This window comes from Protopterus annectens, chromosome 13.part0, assembly GCF_019279795.1.
Source record: "Protopterus annectens isolate FY-2018-M chromosome 13.part0, PAN1.0, whole genome shotgun sequence".
In the NCBI taxonomy this organism is placed as follows: domain Eukaryota; kingdom Metazoa; phylum Chordata; order Ceratodontiformes; family Protopteridae; genus Protopterus; species Protopterus annectens.
This window is the reverse complement of record NC_056747.1, coordinates 1,062,679,546-1,062,692,133: the sequence shown is the minus strand read 5'-3', so window position 1 is coordinate 1,062,692,133 and position 12,588 is coordinate 1,062,679,546. Positions and strand designations below refer to the sequence as shown.

The following is a 12,588-nucleotide window of genomic DNA, read 5'->3' as shown; positions in this document are numbered from 1 at the left end:
ATTGCAAAACTGGGGGCCATTATTGATTTCTCCAACTGATGTAGACGTACAACAAGGCCTCACGGACACCAATGACTGGTGCCAGAACCATGGCCTTAAGCTCAATGCCAAAAAGTGCATTGTCATTCCCTTTGGGAAAAATTCGGTGCCTATGAACTACCACATAGACTGTAGTCCACTAAACACTGAAGGTGTGATAGACCTGGGGAGAAAGGTTGACAGCAACCTCTCCTTTGAACCTCTCCTTTGATAACCACGTTGCCACTGTAGTCAGTCCATCTCCTTACAAAAGGTTTCTCATCCAGGAAGAAAAGTCATAATCCCTCTCCTCGTCCCTCATTGACCTATTATAGAATACAATGCCTTATTTGGTATGTACCTCACTTGACTCCCAACAACTGGAAGGCCACAAAAATATCTCACCAAGAGGATCTTGGGCTTTGGACATGTTCTGTACACACGCTCAAAACTCCAGCTATACTCTTATCCCCTACTTAAATGTGATCTCTGCTTGACCTACAAAGCCATGTCTGACCCAAAGCTGCTAGATATGCTACATCTAAAGAAATCATAATCCCTCCATGCCACACAATCCAGTAACCTAAACCTCATTACCACAATGAACAGAACATGCTGGAGGGACAGGTTCCTAACCCAGAGACTTACATACTCAACAAACTTCCCATTCACATCAAGCAGAGCATTTCACTGGCCCTCTTTAAGAGAAATCTTGACAAGTGGATGGGCAATAGGAAGTTCATCCTAGGGATCACTTCAGTGGCCTTGCTTGACAGGGACACTGGGAACTAACATTGGGCGGCATAATGCCGGGGAATCTTCTTGGGGCTAGGCTCCAGGGCAGTTAGCCTAGTACACACCTATGAACATGTGGTTCATTGCTGACAAGAGTGCAGCATAAGGGGGTGCTTCACTACTGAATTTACCCTCCTTTGGATGATAAGCAGAGGCCCCATCTCTTTGAATAGGAGGTAGTGTAGGTGGATATAAAAGGTCCCGTAGCACCTAAGAAAGAATAGATGTCCATATCACTTCACTCTTGGGATATCCTACCAAGGATGGCCAAATGTTTGTCCAGCATACCAAAGCCTGTATAGCATCCAGGTACCATATGTCACGTATATCCTATGTGCATGATACAAGTTGCATGACATAAGGCACCTAATCCTCAACTTTGACACCAAGACACTATCTCTGAATTCGATCTACAAGCTATTCAGAGTTGGTTTAGCTACAGAGCCTTCCGTTGGCATCATCTCTTCCCTTTTTCCTTTTAGTTTAGTTTACATGTCATCCAACAAGGAAACGTGTGGGAGGCAGATTCCCCATAGAGAGACATGAAGTGCTTTTTGTTTGCATATGGTGAGATTTCTCATATTTTTGCCCCAGAGAGACTGCAGTAGTCTCATCTTTAAATTTATTTGGAGAACGAGTGGTTGAAGCTTTTGACTTGGGGTACCATGGCATTAATCCACCTGTCCTGATGTTTTCACTGCTTAGTCAAAAAGGTGCATGCTAGCCCTGCTGCTGTCCAGCCTCCACTAGACATGTCTGGGTTGAACTGAGGACCATCTCATGCTTGTCTGCTCCCTCTGGCACAACCTAGTTGAAGGCAAGCCTAGAGTCTCCCCACACACCTGCTGAAGCTGTGCCCAAGTCTTGTGCAGATGTGGAGGGGGAACCACAGCTAATTATATTGGAAGGGCATATGGTGATTTCTCAAATACTTGTTGGGGAAGAAGTGCCAGGTGCCCTTATTGAATCTAGGCATGGATCTTGAATCTTTAAAAAAATTTAGAAGCTGATCTTTTAAAACACTTAAGCATGTGGCCCCTGTGATTAAATATCCCCCAATTAAAATGGCAGGGTTTTACTCTGGGGCTTTTCAATGCTCTTATGTCTGTAAAGTCCCTTAAAGGACTCTTCCTCTGCTTTTACTTCTAAAACATCTTGCGGACTTTGATAAACTGTGGTAGTCGCTGGCTTAGATTCTCTCCTTTGCTCCTGTGGTCTGAAGACTATTCACTTTCTTCTGACTCCCCTATGAAAGAATTGTCCTTTGGGGATATGTTGGTTCATATGTGGAACACTAAGCTTAACTGTTCCAAGGCTTCTGACTTTAAAAGAAGATATGAACTTTGACTCAGCCTTCTGCAGTCTGTCCAGATCTGTATGCCCTTTTGGATACTTTTGAAGCTTCTTAGGCCCCCAGTTCTGATTGAACCTGAACTGGTTTTCTAAAGTTTCCTGAAGCTCAAGTGTTTGTATAAAAGCCTTTCCCCAATCCACTGATAAGCCATCCAAATTATCCCCTCAAGCCTTTACCTTCTAAGGACAGCCATGTCCTGAATAGATATAGATTCTGCTACTTTTGCTTTCAGGGATATTAATTACCAGGCTCTTATGACTAGGTATGTCCTGGCTCTTTAAACTTGGTGGCCATCTGGCTGACGTGCCTGGGCAAGACTCACCATTTCTGCTACTCGGGTGGCTTGTCATTCTTTTAAATGTAGTTTGTACTGATGCCTCTTCTAGGACATCTGCGTCTGGATTTGTAATGAGAAGGTATTCTTAGTTGCACTTCAGGCTCTACCTAAAGTCCTTGAGGACAAATTAGACTACTCTTTGGGCAGTCTAAATCTCTGGTGCTGCTTTTGAATTGTTTGACACAGGATATGGGTAAATGTAGGATCTGAAATTCTTTGCCTCTCCTGTTCCTGAAATCAATCTTCACCTTCCTTTGGCTGAAGGCAGCCTAGACAGCCATCTAAGGACAAGAAGGTTTCTAGGACAGTTCTTTTTTTTTTTTTTTTCTAGACTCCCCGTTCTAAGGGTCAAAAGCCCCATTTCCCTGACAAATCTGCATGGTATTCAGCCACTCCTGCCCGCTTTTCCTCTGGTTGGCTTTCTTTTCCTGTTTGGCAACAGATCATGGATGCTTGGGTGCTTTTCATTATCCAAAAATGGTTATTTTATGATTTGGAAGTAATTTCTTCCATTGTCTGGATTTAGCCACCTACTTGTCGGCTCCCACATTTTTCTGTGGTACAGGGAACCATCCAGTTTGTCCCCTCTTCTCAGCAGGGAATGTTTATTTCAGGATGTTTCTGGCCCCCAGGAAAGAGGGGTCATGGAGGCCCATTCTATGTCGGCACTTTTGTCAAAGTTCCCACTTTCAGGATGTCACTTCAGATGCATTTTCCTCTGCTTCAAGCTTTTTCTGGTATTCATGAATTTGAAGGACACTTATCTCTGCATTCCTATTCACACTTTCTTTAGCGTTTTTACATTTGTTTAATCAGTTCTTTTCCTTTTGTGTTTTTTACAGCTCTGAGAGTCTCTTCTAAATGTCTGACCCCTGTGGTAGCCTTCTGCAGACTTCATGGAATTCAAGTATTCCCATATTTGGATGATCTTTGAGTCGAGCCTCATCAGCAGCTCCTGCTTCAGGATCTTCACTATGCTGCATCTACAGTGTGGGGTTCATCCCAGTCTTTCTGTGAAGTGTTCCTAGGTTGATTCAGACCATTTAAATAAGCTTGCCTCCCAAGGTCCTGTCTGACTGCTTATTTCCAGTACTTCCTGCAAGGGAATTTCTCAGAGCTCTGAGTTGCATGGCATTCACCTTTCCCAGACTCCACAGTAAAGTTTCCTCAAGACTGTTTGACAGCATGGGGATTCTTTTTTTATTAAAATGACTATTTTATATTATGGTCTATTTATTGATTACTTTTTTTATGGAGAGGTGATTTTAAAAGATTTGTGTTTTGAATGAGTTAAATGCCTAAGCTTTACTTGGAACTATAGTTATGATTTGTTTCTTGGATGCTGAGGTGTACAAAGAAGGTAACTAGCTTTGCACCAATATATACAAGAAAAGTTTTCAGAATAACACCTTGAATGACAGTATGCATCCCAGATATGTTTAACACAATATTAAGGGGCAGTAAAAAAGCGATTTAACAGATTGTGACAAAAAATATTTTTGAAGAAAGTGAAGTACTGTGTAACAAGTGTATAGCCATGGGCTATCCAGTAGGAATAATATGGAAAATAAGTGAAGCCAAAGTATGTTGAGAGAAGCTTGCAATGTTTACAATTGGTCAGAATGCAGATACTCCATTGTAATCAAAAGCCCAATGAATATGGGCTAGAAATGGTTGTTCCATACTCTGTAGAAGGAGGGCAGATAGTTTGGTTAGGAACAATTAGAAAATTGAGTGGTTTTCCTGAGATAAAGAAAATGGAGATGAGCCTATATTTGTAAATAAAAAAGGTAAAAATCTTAAGCATATTTCAAGATGAGGTAAAATATATTAATGAAAGGAAAGATATGGAAATGCTTAAATTGTGAATTTTGCAAGCGTATCTATAAAGGTTCAACTGAAATATGTTTGTTAAAATACAAATATATAATGAGAATATTTGTGAGATCAAATTTGAGGTTTATCTGTATGCTCATAATGTGCCTCTTACTATGTGGGTAGGACAAGCAGAGAATTTTATAAAATGAGAGAACATATGTATGCAGTCCGGAAAAAATGTGACACGTGCATGGGGAAAGCATAAGAATACTGTGTATAGGGACACCAAAAAGTTTCAGATTTTGAAAATGAGCTTGGGGGCAGAAGAATTGGACTGGAAAGAGTATTGCTGGATTTTAAAGTTAAATGCAAGTCACCCTCCAAGACTTAATGACAAAGAATTTTAAAATGTATTTGAAAAGAAAGGTTAAAACACTGAACATAGTATTAATATATAAAAAATGCTTTTTTCCATGAAGTCTTATTTAGTGATGTGTGTATATATTTTAAAAAAACAAAGTGGAAACTTTTGCACAAAGTGGTTGATTTTGTAATTGAATAACCAGTTAGTGGATATGATGTATAAAAGCACTTTTTTCTTCAGTCTGAAGTCTTTTGCAAGACTAAAGCGCTTACTGAATGAGTTTGTTACTCTGGTTTATTTGGAGATTTGGATTTATTGCTGTGGTGTTGATTTATTGAATTTCCGTTTCTTACACTGGGCTCTAGCACGGTCATATCTGGTTCCTCTCTTGCCTTCTCATACTTGAGCTCCAGTGGTGGATCTCTGTACTTCTTGGAGTACAGGTCTGCCTTTTCAAGTTCATCTCCTTAGGGAGCAGTACACATGCTTCCGATTTTTTAAGCTAAGGAGCTGCCTCCAACCTTAATCAGGGTCTTTTGATACCATTAACCACTGGTAGATCATATTCTCACCAAGGAGATGTTCTAATCCTAGCTCTCTAGGCCTTTCCCTCCCCTTGGGTTCCAGATTTTCTAAAAGGTTTTATAGACAGAGTTGTGTGGTGCACCAACAAACAAGGGGGCATGAAATCTACCTTAATTGCAAGCTGGCTGTTCAGGCTTGGGATTTTGTAGTCTTCAATCACTTGGATGTTCAGGTAGGATATATTCCTTCAAAGAACAATCTTATGGCAGACGTGAGCAGGTCCAGGACAAATCCTCATGAACACATGCTTCACAGGTCTAATCCTCAAATAGATATGGCTTGGTAAGAGGACACGTTGTCTTGGGAATGGTATGTTTCTGCATGTCTAGCCCCTCTTCCTGTACTACCAAAGGCTCTCCACAAGAAATCATGTGGAACAGGCCCACAATCTTGCTGGTGGCTCCCTTTTGTCCAGGACAGCATTGGTTTCCTCTTCTATTTCATCTGTTCAGGGACAAGTTGCCTCACAGTATGGATCTTCTCCTTGAGGCCAGAAAACCCACCACTAGAAAATCCTATGTGGTTTAAATAGAAATTTTCTATAGTGCTAAGCATGACTACCAGTGTTCCACCTTCTTGGACCTTTCATTTTGTTGAGATTTTCTGTCCCCTTTTGAGCCTGCAGTGTCCACTTACCTGCAACATTGCACTTGCACTGTATTGTTGCCTGTCCTGCAAAGTGTCTCTGAACTTAATGTACTCATGACAGTTTTGTCTTTTGTCTACAAATGCAGGATGTCTTTGTACCAAAGCTTTCATACCTGGAAATTGAGTGGTGTTTTAAGCCATCCTCGCTTGGATCTCAAGGTTTTCATGGCAAGCAGCTTGCTTCTGTTCACACCCTTTTGCTAGGGCAGTGAATTCTTAAGGGTCTGGACATTATCTATTTTCAAAGCTGCTTCTTGGTCTTCTCTCCACACTTTCATCCAAATATTAATTTGTCATTTCTAGGGACAGGACAGGTTTTGCTAGGGCCATACTTCATGGGTTTTTTGAGGGCACTTCTGTAGCTTCCTCCTCTGATGTTCTAGTAGCCTTTGTACTCCCAAGAGTGAAAAATACTACAACCGTGATAAGGGCATAGTACAGTTTGTGCAAGATCTTACCGTAACAGTAGATGTCCTCACTTGCAGTATTCTGTCCCTCTCGCCTGAGGTATTGCATCCTTTACTAAATCTTCCCTTCCTGGATGTACATGTTGCTGCCTTCTGGGTTTGCTCTGGTTCTCCTGTGGTATTGCACCATAAGGATTAGGTGATCATACGTCACACATGTACCTTACACCTTGCATGTAGGACATGCATCTGACATATGGCGACTTATGGCTGGATGTTCAGCCTCTGCACAATATCCCAAGAGTGAAGAATACTGCAACAGTGAAGCAGGACATCTACTGTTATGGTAAGATCTTACAAAACCACTTGTGCTCTAGCAAAATTTCCCCCAGATGTATAAATACCACCTCAGGTCTTCTGAAGTGGTTACTAACCTGTTGGGATTAGCCCATTCAACAAAGGAGTACACAGAGTATAGACTAGAATAAATGTTTTCTGGTGACAGATGTTGGTATAAAGGATATCAAAGGCTGCAGGGGATTTGGTCTGCAATGCCAGAATGGCATACAGTGGAGCTGCTCTGCCAGAGAATGTAAGCCACACTTGGATACCAAAGTTTTCAGGCAGCTTCTGCATATCTTGGTATATTCAGGCAGCGCATATCTTGGTATAAGCTGAGATCAACACAAAATATTATGGAATCTCGTTACTTTTCTTATGCATAGGAGTGCACTATTCAATTACCCCAGGGCTGGGAAGGATACCAGTCAACTGTCCAGATTTTTGCAAAATAAAGATTTTTGTCAATATTGGTCTCTTCCTCATAAAATTTGGGTTTTCTGGCAAATCTTTGAAGACTGAAGTCAGACATTTGGGTTTCAAACTTCATAATATTCAGAAAATCCATAGTAATATAAAACCTGTTCTATCAACTTTCTTAGTTTTTAATAGCAATATTTTTCTACTATCCAAATTTGCCTCATTTTGGTCAATTTCTCAGTTGTCATTTTCTAGCAAATCACGGAGGTCTGAGGTCAGAAAATGGTTAAACATTGAATTTCAGACTTAATATTCAGAAAATTCGCAACCTGTTAGTCTGTCAACCTAAGTTTAAATAAATCAAAGCAAGTCTGACAACCCAGCTAAAAACGTGTAATCACTTCCTCTAAAAGTCTTCTAGAGGAAGTGATTACATTTTGTTTTCAACTGTGGTTGCCAGGCTTGCTTTTATTTCTCTACTGCAAAGACTAGCTTTTAGCTGCAGTTGCTATTTTTGTATTATCTTTCTAAGTTTTTAAGAGCAGTATTTAGTGTCCCTATTTTTGGGCCTTTGTTACCCCATTATTTATGGCTTTGTCCATATTTCTTACTCTGAGGTTGAGAGGTATGTTGAAGTGCTAAATTGGCTTACCTTGAGCCCTGCATATATTATCCTACAGGGTGAGGGTTGGGAAGGTGAATTGCTCATTTCACTGTATTGAGTGGAAGGGCTACATCAGGCTTTGAGTAGTCCCTAATGTGATTTATCAAAATACTGGTGTACACACTAATGCTGAACTAGCTACACTTAATTGCCTTTAACAACCATTCTTGGCTTAATCCATGCATCCAGTTTCCATACACTTCTAAATGTCTTTTAATTCAGTCTGTCAACAGAAATGTCATAGGTTTTGAAAATGTTACCCTTTTACTCAGAAGGGTGTAGAAAAATTCCCTTGGAACTACAAGCTTATTTCTGAAAGGGAAGCCTTGTACTTTTCCTACAACACAATGATCCTTAGGACATCAAGTTTGGGTTTGTCAGTTAATCCAGTTTTGACTGGGTTCTAGGCAAACTTGCCAAACTACCAGTGGACAGTCTGGACTTGAGCAAGATGTTTGTTTCATACAGGCTGATTAAAACTGGAGGAGTTGGAGGTATGTCCACCTGAGGAGTTGGATAGCTGCTTGTTTGAGTAGTAGGGTGCAGTTGGGCTAGGACTTATCAGTAAATGGGTGCCTTTCCTTGGTCTAGTACCCTTAATTTGTGTTTCAGAGGTGAGAGTTCACCTGTCGGATACAAATGTGTGGTACTTGGAGTTGAAGTCTATGAAGGATTTGAAATGACAAGCAAATTAACCAGGAAAGTCAGATTAGATGGAAAGAAATGCACAGTACTGCCCCAACATTACAAAATGCTGGCATAAGCTAGAAGGAAGTGTAATACAGCAGAGCAGAAAAATTATATTGGTGCTTCTCACATGGATTGTTCAACCTTAAGCAGACTGGCTGTGGCAGTAACAAATAGAATGGGGTGTATTCGCTGGGAAATGGTCCAGGAATAAGGAAGTCATGCTTCTGTACAGGGTCTTTGTCAGGCCACACCCTGAGTGCTGTGTACTGTTCCAGAAGCTGTGTAAGCAATGTCAAGCTGCTGAGGAATCCATAAAAATGAGCAGATGACGAGAGAGTATGGTTAGAAGCTGGAGGACCAGTAGCCGTTTTGAGGCCAGAAGAGGCACACTATTTTGGTGCAGAAGGCCATTTCTGACATGAAGGGGCCCATTTCTGAAAGAAGGAATGGGCAGGAATGAAAAACAGGCAACACATCCAGGAATCAGATCCCTGCGGCTCTGAAAGTTATTGCATCACCGAGGTATGTGGACCCATGGAACTGAATTCCAGAATAAGTGGTGGAAATTGAATCCAGTTTAAAAAGGCCTTTGTAGGTTGGAAAAAAGGTAAAGGCGAGTCAGAAATGGAGAGGTAAAAGGTCAGACTTAATATGGTTGTCTCCTTCCATATTAGTTTCATACCATTGCCAAAGTCTTTGGCTGGGTTATTTCTATTAGCACATCTTTGTTTTGCCTGTAGTTGCAGAGGTATTGATCCATGCTAGTAAGCTGCACTCAAATGTAGTAGTCTTGCAGGCAGTAAATGTGTAACATAGACCATTGCATCTCTGAATTTAATTTAGTTGTCCTTTGTTGTGATTATTTCAGGTATCAATCCAGCTGTGCAGGACAAAATGTGCATGCTTTATTCGTCTGGTTCTGTAATCATGGAAAGCAGATTTCCCAGGACCTAGCATAAAAGCTGAAAACTGTGCGGAGTGGTACATTAATTAGCATTTGGGTGCTGTCTGGAGTTTGCATGTCCTCTCTGTGCCCCTCTGGATTGTTTACTCCTACCTCTGACAAATGTAGGTAACATGGTCCTCTGCTTGCAGATGTGCACCATACTGAGTGCTTGTGTACATCCTGGGCAATACCTGTAAACCTCTTGGAGCAAGAAATCTGGACAAAGCCAGAAATAAGTGGGTTAAAGGCCCAAACATAGGCACAAATCTTTTTTAAATACTGCTTTTAAAAAAAAAAATAGTTGGTTTTGCATAAGTCTGAAACTCAAATGTCATTTTCTAACTTCAGTCTTTAAGGATTTGTCATTAATTTGTTAGGAAACCGTAATTTTATGAAAAACGGGCAAAAATATGGACATTCTGCAGACCTCTGTACAGTTGAGGTATGTCCTGGGGCAGGTGGTATCCTATCCAGGATGGTTTGTGCCTTGCATCCACTGAGTTGTCATAAGTTTTGATTTTGCAGGAATGGATGAATGGTTTCTGTTGGATATTTTTTTTCTGGACAATGTATTGAAATTGTATTTCTTGAAACTAACTATTCAATAATGGCTCTTAATTACAGTTAAGATTGTATTCGCCCATGGGATGGCAGAAGCAGTTAAAGAATGGACGGAAGAGGAGACCTGAGGTACTAGTAGAGGATAACCTCACGCGACTCTTCTGTAAGAAGCTGCTGTTTCATAAGGTCAGAGTGGAAAGTAACCTTTCAGCTCTATTTAATGAGCGCAAGATCAAGCACCCCATCACAACTGAAACTTATCTGAAGGATTTATTTGAACTAAAGGCTGAAGAGAAAGTTGAAAAAAGTGTTTAATTTCATTATGTATATTTGAGTCTGTAGCACATTTTTCATTTCCTGGATCTAAAAGCATTTTCCTGACCTTTTGTTTTGAAGTGGAAACTTCTAGGCCAGCTATGATACTCAGATACTCTATGTGGTTTAAATTTGGTTATTTTTTTGTCTAAATGTTTATGCTACAGCTGTGTAGTTCTGCTGGCTGAAATAAAAGATACTAAGTACAGTTTAGTAAGCCTCTTTACTGTGGATTCTTGATTTGCTTATGGGCTGAGTTCACAATGCTTTTTATAGGTTGATATGAGTACAGTGTCAAACGGGTAGTTCTGGGTAACTTAAATGTAGCTTATTGGCTACAAACTGATATGTCAAATACAGTGATGCATTCTAGCCATATACATGGGGATTACATGATTTTAACCACTTTTGTGTGGGTGGTGAAATTTCAGCCCTGAAGGTTACAAAACAGAGTATTTCCAGTTTTAAAATGGCAAACTAAAAGCTCATTGAAGAGTTGGATATTTTGGTAGCACAATTAAACTGCTAAAGAATTTGGCTTGAAGTTTGAGTTTTAAACTACCAATATGAATCTCAAGTGAAACTACATGCTTCTTGGCTGTTGTACAGTGAGTGGTAGGTGGTGGTGGGTAGTCAGTGGCCTGTTCATGTATCAAGTGCAGGCATTAGTTTAAAGACAGTAGTTTTTTTTTCAGTTGCATTTAGCACTGATTATGCAGCAGCCCGTATATGTTGCAAGAGCTGTGATGGTTTTAATTAAACCAAGTACGGTCAGTAAATCAGTCATTTATCATAGCAGTGGCCTAGCTATTATTTGTGGGTAGGAATAAAATCTGTGCATCAAATTCTGCTCTCAGAACTGGAAACTGTTGCAGTTATCCATAACATCAGGGGTTTACCCAGACAGGAAGTAGTTATTTTGGGGTAGGAGTGGAAGGCAGTTGGCTAACAAAGCTCCTGATAAGTTGTTCTGACTTATCAGGAACTCTGAGTTAAGAAATGCATCAAACTACTTACTGTGAATAGAATTTCTTTTTTTTTTATGCGATTGCATTACAGATGGAGCCAACATGATATGGTGGGAGGAGGAGATTGCCTGTATTGGCAGTAGTTGATCCTTGGTTAAAAGATCACACTCAGCATAGATTTTTCCTGTAATTGTCATTTTGATTGGACAGTGAGCTGTCAAGATGTACCCTATGGAATGTGACTTTGTATCTGGCCACTTGGCAAAGAAGATGGAGCTACCACTTTAAAGTGATATTTCTGATCATTTGAAATCACAAGTTGTGTAAAACACAAACTTTATTGCATTACCTTTTTTAGTTGATCATAACCTAAGCACAGATCTCATTCTAGAATGTCATAAGTAAATACAACAAATTAGTTGTGTACAAGTGTTTAGTTTGTAGTTGAATGCCAAGATACTGTTTCTGGAATATATACTGAAAAGTTTAAAGCAAGACTGGGTTATGAATTTGATAGGTAGTTTCAGTAAACCTAGGTAGCACTTGGGGGCTATCTTTTTTTCTAATTCCATATGGTTCATTGTGATATCTGACATTTTGTTCTAATAGTTTCAGTGCATATAATCCACCAGTTGACAGCAGAACTACACATGTGAGAGATGCAACCATATAGCCAAACTGGAGGCTAAGCTCTCTCAACTCAGTACTGGAGAAACTGGTCAGGAGAAGGAAACCACACTCACAATTCCAGTCTCACATAGACCTACCACAACAGCAAACCAAACACATAAACGCACAAAAATATACTCTTGAGGCTCTAAATAAAAATCTGCATAAGCAGCAGAGACCTCCAAAGCAGACACCCAAGCAACCGCTACCCCAAAACAAAACATGTGTAACACACAGCTCACAAAGCCAGTGTGCCGAACAGTCACAGCCCTTAAGGCTAAACACACCTGATACACTTGTAATAGGTGACTCTATCATCAGGCACACTGACGTCCCGCTCACCAGGCTGAACAAGAAGGTCACAGCTGCCTGTCGGGCGCTAGGATCCGCCACATAACGCACTCGGGTCATTCCAAGGCAAGTACAAATATGACTCATTGTCCATGCTGGTGTGAATGACCCAAGACGTACCTCCCTGGACTACATGAAAAGAGACATAAACGAGCTCTCTGAGCATGTGGCCCAGGCCAGTATGACCCTGACCTTGAGTAGCATCTTACCCTCGCCAAGAATGATGCCACAATATGAAGACAAGATGATCAATTTCAACAATTGGCTTAAGTATTGGTGTCCTTCAAAGGGGATCCAATGCCTGTCAGCCTGGGATGACATGCTCGACAAGCCACGATG

The 12,588-nt window shown here is 40.6% G+C and overlaps 1 protein-coding gene across 2 annotated transcripts in view; it reads left to right on the top strand.

Moving 5' to 3' along the window:
- The window catches only part of LOC122788119 (P43 5S RNA-binding protein-like), a 292,075-nt gene extending 281,601 nt beyond the window's left edge, over window positions 1–10,474 (top strand). For both annotated transcript variants that reach the window (XM_044055057.1, XM_044055056.1), the window contains exon 9: window positions 10,010–10,474. In XM_044055057.1, coding sequence (XP_043910992.1) covers window positions 10,010–10,261 — 252 coding nt within the window. In that variant the 3' untranslated portion in view covers window positions 10,262–10,474. The remainder of the gene's footprint in view (window positions 1–10,009) is intronic.
- The last annotated feature ends 2,114 nt before the right edge of the window (window positions 10,475–12,588 follow it).